Raw genomic sequence first — 18,548 nt, forward strand, 5'->3', positions numbered from 1 at the left:
CCGCCATAACAAGTTTTACCTCTTGTTGAAGATCGAAACCGATGCAGCTCAGCCCAAAAGCAAGAACTCGTCGAAACAAAACGAAAGTAAAAAGGGTGGCGATGCGCCGAGATTGTATTGAACGTGTGTTATTTTAATTACATAGGGCTCGGGGTCTATTTATACCCGAGATTACAAAACATGTCCATGTCGGACACGACTCTTATCTCTAACAAACTCTAATATAACATAAGTCTTTGCGGCAGACTTTTGCCCAAACATATCTCTAAGGAAATTACATAAAATATCCTAATTAATAGATACAATTGCCTTCTTAGGACTCTATCCACGCGTGGCAATCCTCATGAAGCACACCAACCCAACCTGACAATGTATGCCGTATCATATTGTCGGATTCAGCCCAATCGGCTAACCCTGTCCAACTCGGACTTTGCCGATCCTGATCGCAGCTGATTCGAACTCCAGACGATCCTTACTCTATTCCCGGAATGACCTCCATCTCGAACTCCGCTTCGATTCCTTCTTCATCTCCGATACTTGGATTACCAAATTTGGTCATTAACAGATGTACACGATGTTTTATTGACAAATGGAACTATTGCTAGTTCTAAGAAAAATCTACTCATCTATAGTGCTGTGTTGCCTTCGACCATGTGTGCCTACGTAGGGGTGAAAACGGTACGGAAATGGACGGAAACCATCTTTATCGTTTTCGTTTTCATTTTTTTTTCGGAATCGGAATCGGAAACCCCGGATACGAAAACGGAATCGAATATTATCGAAACCGAAAATGCAGCGAAAACAAACCGGCGCGAATATGGTAACGAAAATTTATCGGAATAAAAAACCCCTCAAACTGATAAATCCAATTCTCAAGTCTCAACGATCAACAATTCATTACAAAACATAATTATATAAGTCCAATTGTTAAGTATCAACAGTACATCACAAAACATAATTTATGGAATAAATTATCTATGTTTAAGAGAGCAATGCTGTTGATAAATCCTAATGCAGGAAAAAAATATTCTTATGTAATTTTAGATTTGCATAACAAATATTTTTTAAAAAAATAACAGATAAACGCCATGGTATTCACTATTGAGTGCTTAAAAAAAGAATCCAGGGTATTTCAATCTCAAAATTTCTGGTAATTCTGAGAAAATTTCCGAAAAGTTTCCGACCGATTCCAAGTTGCGACGGAAACTGCCCTTATCATTTTCGATTTCATTTCCGAGAAAATATTTCCGGATTCGTTTCCATTTCCGAAAAATTCCGACCGATAGATTCCGTTTTCGAAAATAGGTCCGGGATCCGGAAAGATTCCGTACCGTTTTCACCCCTATGCTTATGGGGTAAATTCGGTTCAAATAGTTTGTAGGCATTAAAGAACAGTATAGTTTCCAACCAATAATTTTATTCAAACGGAGTCTTATACATAACTTTATCACGTAAAGTCTGATAAAGATAAACTTTGTATCAATCAATATTATAGAGCTCGATAAAATCTATAACTTTGTTGTCAATGACTTTATCATTTGAGATTATTTAGGCTCTAAATATTCATTACAAAATCTTATATCTATTTTTTATAATCTTAGACCTGCGAGTGCTCTATATCAAAGTTCATAGTTGTAGAGCTCGACAGGATCTAATACTTTATAGTTTATGACTTTATTTGACATTATTTAAAGTGCAAAACAAACATTGCAAGTTTTCAGAGGAGAAATAAAAAAAAAGAACCTCCAATTTAGACAACAAGAGTTTGATAAATGAGATGATAAAAGTAAGCTATATACTGAGTAAGAGGTCTTGGTTTTGATTAAAAGACCAAGAAGTAAATAATTGTTTTCGCAAGCGGGTGAACTTATGATGAAAAATGTTTTCTTATAAATCGGTGTGGAACCACTTATGAAATTTGATGATATAAAATTTGAATATGTTGACCTATTTTTCTAGAAAAATAACATGCCATGTCTCCTCGTTGATTAATGGAGCTTAACTAAGGGGGTTTTATATTCCGACAAATATTTGTTACCATGTTCATTTGGTTTCATATTCGCTCCATATTTGTATTCGATTTTATTTTCATTTCCAGGGTTTTGTATTCGATTCCGATTCTGATTAAAATAAATTTAGCTTCCATTTGTTTTAGTCTTTACTACTGTGTAGCTAATTACTACTAGTAATTTATACTCTCTTCATGTCGAAGGGTCAACTCTCTTTCTGTCGAAGGGTCAGACCTAACAACAGTATTTTAGAGACAAGGTAATATTTATACTAGAGTAAAGTCCATCACCGGTCCCTAAACTTGTACCGTTGTGTCATCCCGGTCCCTAAACTCGCAAATCGACCATTCAGGTTCTCAAACTTGTTCGACTGTGTCATCCCGGTCCCTAAACTTATAGATCATTCGTTTAGGTCCTCCAACTTGTTCAGTTGTGTCACCCCGGTCCCTAAACAGGACGGTCGAAAAACTTTTTATCAAAAAATAATTCATAACTTTTTCATGTGAACTCTAATGAAGACAAACTTTATATCAAAATTGTAGCCCTCGACGCGACCTACAACTTTGTAGTTGAAAAGTTTCTGAATTAAAACTGTTTAGCGTCCCAAAATATTGCGTTCACATAAAGTTTGACACAACTGAACAAGTTGGAGGACCTAAATGAGTGATCTGCAAGTTTAGGGACCAGGATGACACAGTCGAACAAGTTTGAGGACCTGAACGGTCGATTTGCGAGTTTAGGGACCGGGATGACACAACGGTACAAGTTTAGGGACCGGTGATGGACTTTACTCTTTATATTTTGTAACAAGAGTACTTGCTACCTTTTTTCTCTCTTAATTGACCATCTCTCTCATCAACGTAAATCTAATGTGGTGACATTTATGGTCTACTCATTAATGTATATACAATGGAAGTATATGCTTTTTCTTATACTTATCAGCCAAAATTTGAATTTTTATTCTTAAATTTAAAGTTGATTTGGGGGGGGGGTTATCGAAGTTTATTTTTCAGCCTTTGCTTTTAGATCACTAAGAACACGCATATAAAAGTTTTATTTACAAATTATTTTTCGTTTGCAAATATGTCCAAACAATGGGCAATAGATTATGTGGGTCATGCTTACAAAGTTCATATTTAGGGTATACGTGCAATCGTTCATTCATGAAGCTAGACTCTCTTTTTTCTTAAAAAAAACCGTGTGAAGGTGAAGTTTCGTGTTGATATAATAGGAAGAAACAAGATTATAGCCTGAGGAGATTATGTTTAGGAAAAAAAACACCATCACACATCAGCGATTCCAACACAAGTACTCGAGAGCACAACTAACTCTAGCTAAGTGTCACTATGCGTGCCTGGTCGCAGTCAGCCCTTCGAAGCGGGGATAAACGTGTTGCCCCACTCTTCTCCAAGCATAAGGAAGCTTGTGGACCTCTAAACATCCCCTCGAAGAAGGGTTGTCAAGGGGTAAGAGTGAAAGAGGAGAAGATCTACTTGCCCCTCGTGCAACATGATGAAAACATCCAAAAGTACCGCCACAAACCAAACTGATTGGAGGCGAGGAAGGCAAACAACAAGATCTCCTAGACAATGCCTCCATGCATGGAGGTCACAACGCCAGTGCACCATCGCCGCCCTCCAAAACTTAGACAAGGCTTTTGCCCATAGGATCCCACTAGGAAGGGAGACGAGGACACCTCAACGATGCCCCAAGGAGGGAATGCGATGCCCAAAGGCATCGCCATAGCTGGCCTAGGAACCTAGGCTAGGCTTTCACCTGCTGCATGCCTCCCTTCCCAAACATCGCAACCCAATCTGCTCCTACTATCCGACCTCCGCCAACGTGCCTAACCCCACGACACCGGCGCCCCCTTCGCCGGCTAGGCCCCTGCCCTCCTCTAAGGTAGGGCCCTTTTTCTCTGCAACTACCACCACATCAACGTCCCTCTCTCAGCACCTCACTTTCTGTACACTGACATGTCATGACCCATTGCAACTCTACCGATGCACCAACCACCAGGGCTAGATAGCCCTTCTAACCACCTCTACTTGCCAAGGAGCTCCCCGCAACTAGATTTGGAAGCAAACCGGCCCTAAGAGGGAAGGAGCTCCTCGGATAAGGGTGGACCGTCTAGAGTGGGTCCAACTATCGCATACATAGGTGTCGTCCACGCTGTAGGGATCCTGACAACTTCTCTGGTTGTCGCCAAGCAATGCTGTCACCGTCATTGGGTGTGGAGGTCCCTTACGTACGGCATAGTTGATGCATCCTGTTGACCACGAGAGCATTGCCTCGGTGCAGCAGCCACCACCGTCACCACCATGATAGTCTTGCTGCAGTCATCGTCACCGCCGACAAGCCTAAGGCCGCCACTACCTCATGCCACTACACCATCGTCGTGGCATCTCCATATAGTTGTTGTGCTCTGGCAAAGCTGCAGGCCGCCCCCACCTCTTCGTAGCTCCACCAAGCCACCGCGTCGTCCTCATCGTGGTCCCAATGAGTCGTCGTGGCAGCCTCTGACCGGATCTGGCTAGGAAAGCATCGGATCTACCCAAGAGGTACCTAACTCCAGCCATCGGCCTACCTCTCTGGTGGCAAAGAGGCCCGCGCCACTCCACGGCCGTCATAGCCCATGGATCCGACCAAAGACCCGCCAGATCCACGCTGCCTTTACTCCACAGCCGTCATATCACCCGTTGTCCTTTCGGAGAAAACATGGGAGGAAAGGAAAAAAGAAGTCCCCCTGCCGCCGTCATTGCGGCCGTGTAGTTTCCGACAGCTTGCTCAAGCGGGTGGAGGGGATGGGCATGGTGAACTACTCTCATCATTGGCCTTTCAGCTTATAAATTGCTTCTAAATTTTGGATTTCAAAACTTAATTTTAGGGTTGATTTTTGGTTTTCTTATTATAGTCACGAATAATTTTTTGATTGCTTAGATGTTGTTTTGTATATGGCTTATCAGTTGTAGAGGAACTTGTTAGACAATAGATTCTTAAAACAAACTGGCCAGCTATGAGAGAGAGTTGTCATTTTTGTTTCCTTGGATGGAAGAAGGTCAGGTACTTTGCAATGATACTGAGCAAATTATCTATAAAAAAAAATCTACGGATGACATACTCCCTCCGTCTTAAAAAAAGACAAACTCTAGGTATGAATCTGGACATAATGCATGCCCAGATTCATACATAGTGTTTGCCTTTTTTTTTTTTTGGGACGGAGGGAGTAAAGCTCAAGATGTTGGTGTATTCATCCAGAGAAGAGAAAGGATTCCACTCGAACGTACATGGGTTTGACATGGACTTCTCACATTCTTGCACCTTTTCTCTAGAGGATTTCCATAAAGACAGTGATACTTCTCGTGGTACTTTACATCAACTATTTATTACTCCCTCCATCTTTTTCTTTAGATGATGCTGTTAATCTAAAATTGAAAAGGTTTATGAACTAACTAATGTCATATAAAAAATTGAAGATAGTAGTATTTAAAACTTGGGTATTTAAAAGGTGGGTAAGTTTTGAAACGAACAAAACAAAGAGGGCATAAATGTATATCATCTTGTTGACAACTTCATAAATGGACGAAAACCAGATTTCATATTCTTTCGGTACTGTTACAAGGAAGAATCATTTGTCCCTTCCAAAGAAACACTGGAATTTCTCCTACAAGTCTTCATCAATTTAATTTCCACATACAAGTTGTAATGGCAGCACCCTAAAAAAAGCTGTGATGGCAGCAATTTTCCGGTTCCAAATTCCAATCAATGTCTCCAAAGATTTGGAAATTTTCTCCCGTTTGGTTGATTTGTAGTTGAGTGCATGACCTTCCAAATGTTTTCAACAATATGACCGCAAAATATTTTGACTCCGAAATATTTGGATGTTCTATACATGGACTTCCAATGACATTGTGAAGAAACAATTTGGATGATATGTTTATAATTGGTGTACATAAAAAAAAGTCAATTGGTGACAACATGTTGCAAAATATTTCCCTGGTAATTCCAATGTTGCTTACATCTGTTTGACAATGCGGGTTGAAAATGCATTTTGGGGCAACGGGGTGCTGATCTAAATACAGAGCTCTCTCATCTCTCAACTTTTTTTTCTACTGGAAATTAAGTTACTCTCTCTGGTTTTAATAGATGAGGTTATTAACTTTTGAACATATATTCGACCATTCATCTTACTTAAAAATTTTATAAAAATACGTAAACAATATATATCAGGTTTAAAGTGATCTTAATATAAAAAATAAGAAACAACAAAATAAATGATAATTATATATTTTTGTAATATTATGAATATATGGTTAAAAATATGTCCAAAAGATAAAGGTGCCATATTAAAACTCAGAGAGTGTAAGGTGTGTTTTTTTTTCTTTTTTTACTTACCATGGATTTCTTCCTGATGTTGACATTAGACAGTTGGAAGGGAAGTGATCGCGGTTGTCTGTGCTACGCAATGACCGACACTTTCAGTTGATTGGAAAGCAGAGAGCAGAGGCAGGCAGATGGGACAATGACGTAAAAGCATACTCCGTTCGTTCAAAAAAAAAAACAACCTAATAAGATATAATCCCTTATTCAGATTCATCATCCTAGGAGGGGTCAATCCCCTCCTGCCCTCCTAGGCTAGGTTTTTTTTGACGAAGGGAGTATACCTTCTCCGTAAAAAAAACGAATAACTGATGTGACGACAAAGTATAGTTCAATAAATCTGGACAGATATATGTTCAAATTTATTATATTAGAAAGTGTCATAATTGTTTTTTAGGACGGAAAAAGCATCTCTCAAGATAAATTCTAGTTTCTCTCATGATTTTAACCATCTCTTCAAATTAGGATATTTAAAGGCCAGACTTAATGTTCAAAAATTTTGAATTCAAGATCTAAATAATCAAAACACTCCATCCGGAATGCAAGAAATCGTTCTGAAGTTAAGGGTGTGTTTAGTTCACGGTAAAATTAGAAGTTTAATTGAAATTGGAACGATGTGATAGAAAAGTTAGAAGTTTGTGTGGATAGGAAAGTTTTGATGTGATGTAAAAGTTGAAAGTTTAAAGAAAAAATTGGAAACTAAACCAGGCCTTACCTAAGGAAATAATCTATTCCCTCCGTCCCATAATATAAGGGATTTTGAGTTTTTGTTTGTATTGTTTGACCACTCGTCTTATTTAAAAAACTTGTGCAAATATAAAAAACGAAAAGTTGTGCTTAAAGTACTTTGGATAATAAAGTAAGTCAAAAATAAATAAATAATAATTCTAAATTTTTTTTAATAAGACGAGTGGTCAAACAATACAAGTAAAAAACTCAAAATCCTTTATATTATGGGACGGATGGAGTAGTAGAATTTGGAGTTGCTGAATTCATATTTATGTGTTCCAAATAAAACCTTAAACTTTTACATGCGTGCGCATGTGATCGACAGGTGCTCTGAAACTTAGAGCTTAGGTGTAAAGTATCCCTTAATCCAGGGTGTACCCGCACTAAAGTAACAATCAAGCATAATTTGTTAAGATTTGCGTGTGCTATTATACTAGTACAAGAGAACCGCATCATCTTTAAGATAAAGTTTGGTCCACAAGATGCTCGTAATAAGATAAATTCATCAGAACATACCAATTATATACCTTCATGTCCCTTTTTTTTCCGTAAGGCATAAAAGAAGGATGCATACACTTTGCAACTGTAAGGTTTCCACTGGTCACATTCTGAGCAGCAATAATGGACCAAAATTACGCTTTGGAAATAATAGTTTTTTTTTATGAGCAAATAAAGCTTAAATTAAATCGTCATTTATACATGCAAGTACTCCCTCAAATTATTGTACCTTCACAGTAGCATTTGATCATAAACTGTACACAAAGGAATATTCCTTGGCACATCTTTCTTTCTGCTGATCGAAGACTTTAATTGATGTTTTCATTAACTGGTATTGGAATTCTAAAATTTCTTCCATGGTTGTACTCTCTGAAGAAGAAAAAATGTGGCTACAATTGAATGATTTTATTTTATTTTGCCGCAATAATTGAACTCTAATGTATCATATCACACGGCTTATCATATCAACTAGTGATGATAGCTTATGGGGATGTGTCAAGTGTCAACTCGAGATAACATTTTTTTTAAGAATAAATAGGAAAGAATAAGTTGCGTCGGCAACGCAATCAGTTAGTACAATCTTGAATTTTGAATTCAATGATGGGCATTGTTTTGGCTTGGACAACATTGTTTGAACTTTAATTAAATAAGTCATTAAGAATTTTAGATGCTACTACCTCTATCCCAAAATAAGTGCATGTGTGTTTATCCGTGTCTAATGTTTGACCGTCTGTCTTATTTGAAAATTTTATGTATAAATTTTTAAAAATTAGTCACACATAAAGTATTGTTCATATTTTATCATCTAATAACATTAAAAATACTAATCATAACAAATTTAAAAGACGAACAATCAAATATTTAACATGACAGTGTAAAACTGCACTTATTTTATGACGGATGGAGTAATTAAAAGCTATAGATTATTGCATGTTCGAACCAGAGTGCGAAGAGAGTGTCACTGTTGTTCGGATAAATGGCCAGCTGGAACTTGTAGTTGCAGAGTTCAATAATTGGTATTTTGTTACTCATATATATCCCCGTAATGTAATATTTAGACAATTTCGCTAACACAAAACTTTCTTGTTAAATAAATAAAATTTAATTTACATCCAACCTAAAAATAATAATTTACATCAAGTCTAAATTTGGTATGGTTGCGGCCCACGCCTAATAAGATAAGCACAATTTGAAATTGTTGGATAACATCAAAGATGTGCTTATATAAGAACTCAGAATAAATGCGTTTCTGTGGAAAAAGAAGCACTAACACTAACTTTTTTTTTTGAACAGAGTGATCATTTTTTTCAATGTGCATTTATAAAAAAATTATACAAGCAGCTGTCATGTTGTCATTTGTTAAGATGCCACATTCCATACGAAAGAAGAATAAAACAACCGTAAATATATACATAAATCTGAAATAGAGATATGAGCTCTGTTCTGGTATACACCTTCCTGGTCGACCATTTCTTGAAATATGTTCCAATTTTAATTTTTGTACTCCCTACGTTCTATATTGTAATGTATTTTATTTTTATCATAAGTTAAAAAATTTTAACTTATGATCATATCTATAAAAAAATATATTATCATCTAATAAGTACATTTACCGTCAACTTCACGATGAATTTTAATTAAACTAATTTGACGTTGTAGGTATTAGTATATTTTTCTATAGGCTTAATCAAAGTTAAAAAGTTTGATTTATGATAAAATTAAAACCCGCAAAATGAAACGAAAATGATAATTTGAATTCTTGTCGATAAGTTGGAGAAATATGGTGGCACGGAACATATTCCAAGCAACACAAGATCTGAAAATCCTAGCTGTGTACAAAAAGAAAATTCCATAATGCTGCCCTAGTGGAATATCCAAAGCATCTCTGACAATCTAGAACACTCTAATCTCTTTGCTGATTCCTTCGAAGATACGATGCTGACAAATCTTTGTTGCGTCTATGAGATGACTTTATTAGTCTGACAAATATGTGGATTTGTACTTTTCTGTTCTTAGAAAAAATTGTGTGGCTGCCCAATTATGTGCTATTATTTTATGGGAGTAGGTCTGATAATTGAGGTGAAAATCAAGGTGAAAATGAAGTTGGTACATCACATCACATGGGAGGAGAGGCCAACTTATCGTATCAAGTGATAGGTTACGTGATTGATCAAAGTCAAACGAGGCAGAGGGAGGTTAATATTAATTATTTATTACCCTAATAATGCACCGGCCAAAGTGCTTTTGGAGAAATTGCTAACCTGATAAAGTATCAAATTGGTTTATACTACAAGCAAAAAGGAACATTTCAGGTGATAAGGTTAAGATTGCAGATTACAATAAAGCAGCAGGTTCGGTTAGCACTAACGGATACCATGTTTGTTCCTGGAAGGAATAAATAAAAGAAAAGAAGAAAAGTTTTCAATCTCTCGTAATTGAGAAGGAATTTCTCAAATTCTTCTGCCTTTTTTCTCAAGTGTCCTTCTCACTGACATTCGTACAGAATTGAAAACTCTGTTCCTTACAGAGAAATTATGCCCATCTCTTCGAGTCCGCAACTGCAAACTGCACGCTGCAAATACTTTGATTTCACTAGCAGTCTTGTTACATGCAAATCAATGTCCCCAAAATATTTAGGCCAGCTTGTCCATAAAAATACTCCCGAGATATAAATGATGAAATTAAAGCGTTGTCTAAAAAACATGGTATGCATTTGTGAAACGAATGTGCTATCACCAAGTACACTATACATCGGGCTGTGTACATCCTTTGAGTTTAGAGGACGGTTTAGTCCATTATCTAGAAAAGAATAACACACTACATGCATGGCATGAGGAATTCTTTAGCTTTTCATATATTGGCAAAATCACACAAAACTAGCTTTATTTATTTATCTCCTTGAAAGGCCAAATCATAAACACCTAGCCATTCAGGAATTAAAATAGTACTGTACAACCCTGGGCGGTAAAAGAAAAAAAGAAAACAGCACAAGAGAAGATATATTTAACCAATGTGCCTATTCAATACAGACAACTGCCCAGAGTCACCGTTGAACAGGTAAACCTCCAATGGTGAATACAACGATGAGAAGGGCGATGACATGAACCTCGTCGATGGCTGTAAGATCCTGCTTCCCTTGGGGCACGGGATGGTCAGAAGACGTGCCCCGGTACGCATTTGCCAGATCTGTAAACACAGAACAAAACCTCTGCATTATAAGTTTCTGTCGATAATCACATCAACATCCATAATGCCATTTACAGATGAACAGATGTTTTTTTCTTCTTGAGGAGAGCCATGTTGCAGGAATATCATATGGGGCAAGCGTAAAACTACCTCAATGATGCCTTTCCGTGGAGCATGGATCGCTAGGCACAGGCAATAGTCACTCTTTGTATATTCTGTGTGCAGTGAGCTCGATGCTTTATCTTTGTTCAGAAGCATCTCAACAAAAAGACATGAAGCATCACGGTAACCCTGGAAACATGAAACAATAATGTTATGCGATAAAAATAATGATCCAGACAGTACAGGATGACTTAAATCTTACGAAGGTGGTTAATTATAATTGTTCAGCACTGTGAAGGACTTGAGGGTCTGCTTGCTATTTCTCCCAGGTAGCCATGGCAGAACAAACAAGCATAGACTCAGGCTGCCTGACCGGGCAAGATTCATGAACTTATGATAAATAGAAATTTCTCAGGTATCGTGCTCAGGGCACCGACCAAACAGCAGTTATTCCAATGCATTGCTGAGCAATTGATTCCCACTGTTCAAAGTTCCCACAGCTGGATCCATTATTATTTTTCTAGATTTGGAGTAATAAACTTATAGTTACAGAAGAAGATATTGCCATATTGGAGATATGGCTATTCTGAAAACAAGATAACAAATACAAAAAACAAATCTGGATGAGCTGCACTTGATAACCACCTTATCTGAATTCTATTTTAAATTAGGTTACAATTTTTTTTGTTTCAGTTGTACTAATTAGGATCTCTTCTATTACATGCTTCGAGCTAGAACTTCCATATAAATAAAGTTATTATATTCATAGTGGGATAAATAAGGCAGAGAACGAGACCTTTTTAAGAAAGATACTACAGACTAAATACAGTTAATGTCTTTTAATCCATTCTTCTTGATCAACTAATATTTGATGAATAGAAGTATGCATGTTTAGATATGTTAGTCTCAAAGGTAATTTAAAGAGAAATATATAAGCTACTACTTCCCACAAGGAATACGCATCAATATGAATGTTTAGATCGCCCATATGAAATTATTTGTAAATCTGCATAAAGGAGCTTTCATAACATTCAACCCCATCAAATTTTACAACATTTTTTCAGTACATGTAGATGATGGAAGTTTTATGCTGAACAAGGCGCTATGAACAAGAAACAGCATTTATTTGTGTCATGACAGTGTATCTAACCAAAACAAATGACTCATATGAAAACTAGCCAACCTAATACCTAAATGAACATTGCTGTCACAGATTGGTTAATTGCTGTTACGCAAAACAAAAGTGTCACCCACCACTATAACATAACTGTATAAAAATAGGTAACAGCAGCAGCAAGTAGTAAATGAACAAATGCTGCCACAAACTGACTAGCTGCAGTAATTGCGATAACACCACGCTAAGATAATGGTTAGTGGTGCAAAAGTTAAGGTACTCCCACAAAAGTAATGCTTTAAGCCTAAGAGGGAAATTCTACGATTTGCAATGGACAAAGGCTTCATTCCATAAAATTCCATCAACAAGGTTGAGTTCCACTATCTGCCATCATACAAACATTTTCTCCCAATTCTGCATCTCTCTATTTATTTATAATGCCCAAAATACCCCAAGACGTGCCATTGTTTGCCAGAGAGCCACTCTACTGAGGGTTTTGGGCATGGACACTGACGAGCTACCAGAGCTAGACATGGAGCAGACGCCAAGCCCTCCATCTGTCATTGCTAATAGAGCGGCCCTCAAAGGCACGCTTGGGGGTATTTTGAACATTATGAAAAAAAAAATGGATGTCTAATGGCAGAATTCAAAGCAAAATGTTTGCATGATGGCATATTATAGAACTTATCTTCGTCAATGTCTTTTTGTAAGTGTCAATGGCAAATCGCAGAATTTCTCTAACCTAAGACTATAAAGCTCAACAAGCTAGGATGTGAGAGCAGCAGACAAAGCAAAATACCATTTTATGTGCATCAACCTAAGCCTCGCACAATTAACCACTAAAGGTGGTGCAATCCAGAAAACCACACTAGAACATGGTACCAGGCTACCAGCACATCGAGAGCAAAACAAATGTGTCACCAAGATGGCAACACAGCACAACCAACAAATAAATGAAAATTGCCTTATGCCCTTATCATTGCATTTTATATCAGTATCGATGTAGAACACAGTTCCTGTGTTCCATTTCAAAATTTCAGAAATAGAAAATGAAGTTATACTCAAGTAATTACCTTCCACAGCCGTACAGCCACAAGGGCATGAGTATCCAATAGTAGAATGCGGCCAAGAGAATCAGTTATGGCAGCCAATGTACCACTTGGAGATAGTGTAAGCCGTTCACCCTTCCTCGGTGAATCTTTCAAGCAAGTTAGTGGTGATGCTGCAGCAAATGTAACCATGAGAAATAAATTCTTTTTTTTAAGTAAGAGGAACATAATTATTTAGGCAATTACTTTTTGCAAAGGACTGAGGCTTAGGACGTGATTTCTTGGTTGGTGATGGTTCGCTCCGCCATATAATTTTAGACAGAGATGATATTGTTGAAAATGTTGCAGCAACACCTCTTGATAAAATTGCTCCAACAATTGACCTGCTTCTGTCTTCTGATAACCTGCAAAGCCATCAAAATGTCGAGGAAAGCCAAAACAGGAGTGAATTGCAACTCCATCTTCCCATTTTCAGCAATTGCATACATATAAGTTAAACACTATTTTAGTCAGTTGAATCAATACAAATCTGAATCAAACATATAAATGTCATTTATATTTGCAGTACAGTTAGAATTGGCAAAATGTGTGTCCATATAAATTTTACAGGGAAGACAGTGCCCAGATATGCCTTGGAAGCCCTAAACCATGCTGCTCCGCTCACGATGGAAGCACAGATACATTTTCTAGAAGAATGATTACCCAGATTGGAAATGTTCAAGCCACTGAGTAATGAACTCACCTATATGCAGAAACTACAGCATCCTCTCCAACTGTAATTGCACAATAATGGCGCTGACTCGACTGCCCAGCAATATAAAAGCAGCTGAATTCAATACGATAATAACTTCAGAAACTTCACTGAAGGTAACTTCTTAAATGAAGTAGGGTATAAAAACTGAAATAATACTGATAAAGGCAAGCTAGGTTTCAACTTTGATAACAATTTCTAACATAAGTGGGTACAGCAGTAAGAGAAAGATACGAGGGCAAATCACCTGAAGTTCCAGCAAGGGAGGTGGCATCAGCCCAACAATTGCAGCATCTGCACAAGAACTGAATTTGCTTACATTCCAAATTTGAAAAGGTATTCTTCCAAAGGAACTATCTTCCTCAGCATCTTCCTGTTCAGATTTGTCTTTCCACAGGTGTGATTTAACTTCATGTAATGATTTTTGAAGCATGTTCTGCAAATAACCAATAACTATTATTTGAATAGAAAAGGAAGACAGATAACAAAAGTACTGTCTACTGAGCATTGAAATGTTTCTGTGTATGGAATCAAAGAAGGTTCATCATGGCTGTAAAAGAAAACTGGCATATATTGCTTATAGGACCCTAGATAATACTGCAAGTGACTAAAAAATTGCACTTTATGATTGGAATATAGGTTTGTGTCCCTCTAGAACATTGGTGATATTTGTAGGAAAAAGAATCCCACTCCAAATTCTCCCTCCACCCCGTTTTATAAGGATTATAAGTTTTTTCGCAGAGAACAAGAGTGGGTTTGTGTCATCCTGATATGACCCTAATTAAGCACGCTTTACTATGCAGAATTCCCATTGCAACTCCGGGGTAGCGCTCACATGCAAAACTGCTTTGACCGCCTGCTTGGCTCAACAAGTAATTGTGCTTATCCAAGCATTAACTATGGGCATGCATGCAAATGCTGGTAGGGCATTCTTGGGATAAAAGCTGAAGGGATAGTACAACCTATAATTTGGGATAGCAGCAGAAATTTTATACGCCCTATAAAACAGGACGGCGGGAGTATAATTTTTTCTTCATCATTAATGAACAGATATTTGATAGTATTTGAAGTTATTGCCATGCTCTTTTGTAGTTGTCTGTCTGGAACATTGTAAATGGTTGCATTTCTCCCAAGATCCTACTATTGGTAGTAATAGTAAATGGTTAACGACTGCTACATACTAAAAGCAAGATATTAAATAAAGTAATAAACAAATAATATTTCAGAGCACATCATAGGAGAATGAGAAATCTGATCTCAACTGTAGTATTAAACTTGGATGGTGAAAATGAAATAAATTTTACTCCCTCCTTCCCAAAATATAAGGGATGTGTCACATCCGGCCAAAATCCCTTGTGTTTTGGGACGGAGGGAGTATGTCCCTACAAAGTGAATGATTGAATGCACAGTAAATCAAAACGTTTTAACAACAGTAAGCAACTTTCCGTAGTTAACAAACAAAACTAAATTCTATTAAAAGGCCAATACTGGTAATTCAGTTTTTTCACTTTTTTAGTTTTAATTTCAAAGGTGTCCATGCAAGAAAATATCTAACTTAGGGTAATTATCAAATTTCCATTTTTTTTCAACAGGGATTACTAAAATTTTCCTTTTAAGTACTTAACTTCGAATACAGAACAATTGATGCTTTGGTCATTACATGCAGACTAAAATGCCACAATACAGGATTACTGTTGCATTAGGTTCTGACACATCTTAACAGTATGGATGTTTTGGATATCTTTATCAAAACACATGAAAATGTAGTGAATAAAACTCAACTTAACGCGCTTGCTAAGTACTGTGCAAGTAAAAAAGTTTTGATAATGTTTCTCTAAAAAAAATACAAGATTAGCACATCTATAAAAAATATGACATTTCAAACCCTAACAACAAAATAACAAAAAGATTTATTGAAACCTGAAGGTCAGCACCATCAAAACGTGCAATAACACCAGGGAAAACCACAGAAAGCTCATCTGAACCCGAATCTTCCCAGGCGTTTTCCTTCCTCTCACGGAAGTTAAGTTTCAGTATCTTTGAAGGATAAATACTCTGAAATAAGCAATACAATAATCAGAAGTAAGAAATAAGAAAAAAACTAAAAGAAATATCAACTATGACCGTCTACATAGTAAATGAACTACAATTATCTATTAAGCAGGGTAAATTTGATGTCTACTTCTTTTGGGCGTCGCAAATACATGTGGTACCCAGTGCCCAGATAACAAACCATAGTTAAAGCAGGTAGATTTCCCGCTCAATTACATGACTTACTCCCCTATGCTTGTTCAATTGTATGATGGAAAAAAACATGCAGATAAATGTTGCAACTAACAATTTAAAAGCAAATACCTAACAATCACCAAGAAAAATAGTGCCTATGGTATTATCTTATAATTAGGCTATGAATTACACAGTAACTTAAACGGCGGTTAGTTAGAGAAGTACGAAGCCTGGAAGAGCATTCTTATATGTTGAAAAACACTGCCTGAGCAACTAATCATACACAAACCATAACGATTCATAGCAAAAACCCCCTATATTTGATGTTTACAACAACCACCTAGTCATGAACCTGCTCTCGCAAGTCGCAAACTATGGCTAAAATTCCCCCAACATTTCACCCCCCAAGTCTTTGCAGCTTCTTCTATCCTCGTCCCATCATCCAGTGCTTATCACGTACCGAAAATAATGCGATTTCAAATTAATAACTATGACCAGATATAGATCTACTAAATCATGAAACCCCTAATAAAATTCAAAAAATTCTCCGAGGAACAAAACATCCACAGAGAAGAGATCGATCACACATCATAGCAACCTGCTTGTGCAGTAGATCGCCTGCGAGAGAGTAGAACAGAAGCCACCCGGCGTCGGTGCCCACGGCGACGGCCACTCCCTCCCCACCAGCCTCCTCGGCGTCCTCCCCGACGAGCGGGACCCACTCCACCGCGGAGATCCGGCCGTCGTCGGGCCCCAGCGCGGGCCTCACCGTGACCCCACCGCCTACTCCGGCGACCGGGACAACCGCGAGCACGGACCTCGCCGCGCTGGCGACGGCGAGGGCGCGCGCGCGCGGCGCGAGGGAGGGGAGCACGGCGGGGTCGTCGAGCCACCCCTCCCTCTCGCCGGCGCCCACGGCGGCGAGGTCCTCGGAGGCCGACGCGAGGAGGGCCACCTCCGCCAGGTGGTGGTGGTGGCCCCGCCGCGCCATGGGGAGGGGAGGAGAGAGGAGGAGAAGCTTCTGGAAGCTTCGAGGCGGGGGCGACGAGATGCCGCCGACGAGGGGTGGAGAGGAGGAGGCTTTTTGCAGATCCGCCCTCTGGTTATCGAGTAATGGAATTTTCGCTCTTGTGTACTGTTCTGGCTTCACGTTGTGGTTACTAGTCAGCTTTTATAACAGAAGAGAAGTACATATATATGAATAGTAATACTCCCTCCGTTTCGTTATGTTTGATGTTTCCGATAAAGCCGTGAAAATTAAGGAAGCTGTGAAATTACGTATTTGCCCCTGTGCCTTCTCCTCGTCAACGCAGAAATCCCCAACACCGAAAGAAATTGCAACGCCGACGACGTCGATCGGGCCTCCGACGTGCACGCCCGCAACGCCTCCGCGGTGGGCGGCCTCCACTCCGACCTCCGCCTCCGCGGTGGGCGGCCTCCTCTCCGACCTCCGCCGCCAGGGAGGCGGAACAAGGCTGCTTGCCATCAACGAAACCCAGCCCGTCAACGCTGCTTGCTGCTGAATCTCTCTCTCTCTTCTTGGTGCTTCCGCCGCCATGGCTATTCCCAGCGTCGCCGTCGACAACCTCAACCCCAAGGTGGTGATTTCTGCTTCTCCTCATGCCCGTTTCTTGATTCCTCTTCTCTCTCTTTTTTTTTTGTATATGATGTGATGCGGCGTGAGGATAAGGGAGCCTCTCTTTCTTATCTGCCTTGTGAGATGTCGCAAGATTCCCCTTATTCCTCCTCTCTGGGCATGAAATAGACTGCTTCATTGTTTAATTTGACGGCATAATCCGTCTAAACCTTCGGGCTTATGCATGTTAATCTTCTTGCTACTTTCAGAACTTTCAGTGAATGTATATGCAGCCTACAGGAGTAGAAGTTTTATGCTTCACTTCACTCATCTGCTTTGAGAAGATCATAAACTGTCATCCCTGGCATGCAGTGGTCAGTTAGCATGATGCCAATGGCTTGTTTGTGCAAGATTGACCATCTCAGAGCCCAGCTCTTACTTTCAGAATAAAAATGAAAACAAGAAGATTCTTTCAGACTGAAATGAGGCTACAGCAACAGCTTCCGATCGACCCGGTCACCGTGGCGACGCGGAGGAGATGCGGACAGGAGCGCGGCGTCCGGTGCCTGACCCGCCGTAGCTCCGGCAGAGCGCCCGCCACACCGGCGCACGGAGCAGTCACCCCGGGAGTCAGACCACCGCGTGCACAGGCGGCACTCCTCCCGCCCTATCCTGACGCACGCCGCGCACCGCGGCGCGGACGTCGGCGCCCCCACTGCAGCAACGCCGCCGCCCGGCGACGACGACGACGACGTCCTGCTGCTGTTGCTGCTGCTCTTGTTCGGCATCACCACGCCGGCCAGCATCCCCAGCCCCGCAGACGTGAGAATGACAAGATGGTGCAGAGCTGCGGGAGGCCGGGGCCGAGGCCATGACGGAAAGTCGCCATCGCACGCGAGGCCGAGGTCGCCATGCTGCGCGCCAACGC

The 18,548-nt window shown here is 39.4% G+C and overlaps 1 protein-coding gene across 1 annotated transcript; it reads right to left on the reverse strand.

Moving 5' to 3' along the window:
- Window positions 1–10,471: 10,471 nt before the first annotated feature.
- On the reverse strand, window positions 10,472–17,186 carry LOC4346700 (uncharacterized). Its single transcript, XM_015757078.3, has 8 exons — window positions 16,643–17,186; window positions 15,739–15,873; window positions 14,066–14,254; window positions 13,810–13,871; window positions 13,314–13,471; window positions 13,092–13,240; window positions 10,953–11,093; window positions 10,472–10,802 (listed from the first exon to the last, which is right to left on the reverse strand). The coding sequence occupies exons 1-8, from the start codon at window positions 17,033–17,035 to the stop codon at window positions 10,620–10,622; spliced, it is 1,410 nt and encodes a 469-aa protein (XP_015612564.1). The 5' UTR covers window positions 17,036–17,186; the 3' UTR covers window positions 10,472–10,619.
- Window positions 17,187–18,548: the final 1,362 nt, after the last annotated feature.

The sequence above is a fragment of the Oryza sativa genome, chromosome 9, assembly GCF_034140825.1.
Source record: "Oryza sativa Japonica Group chromosome 9, ASM3414082v1".
NCBI classification, from domain to species: Eukaryota; Viridiplantae; Streptophyta; class Magnoliopsida; order Poales; family Poaceae; genus Oryza; species Oryza sativa.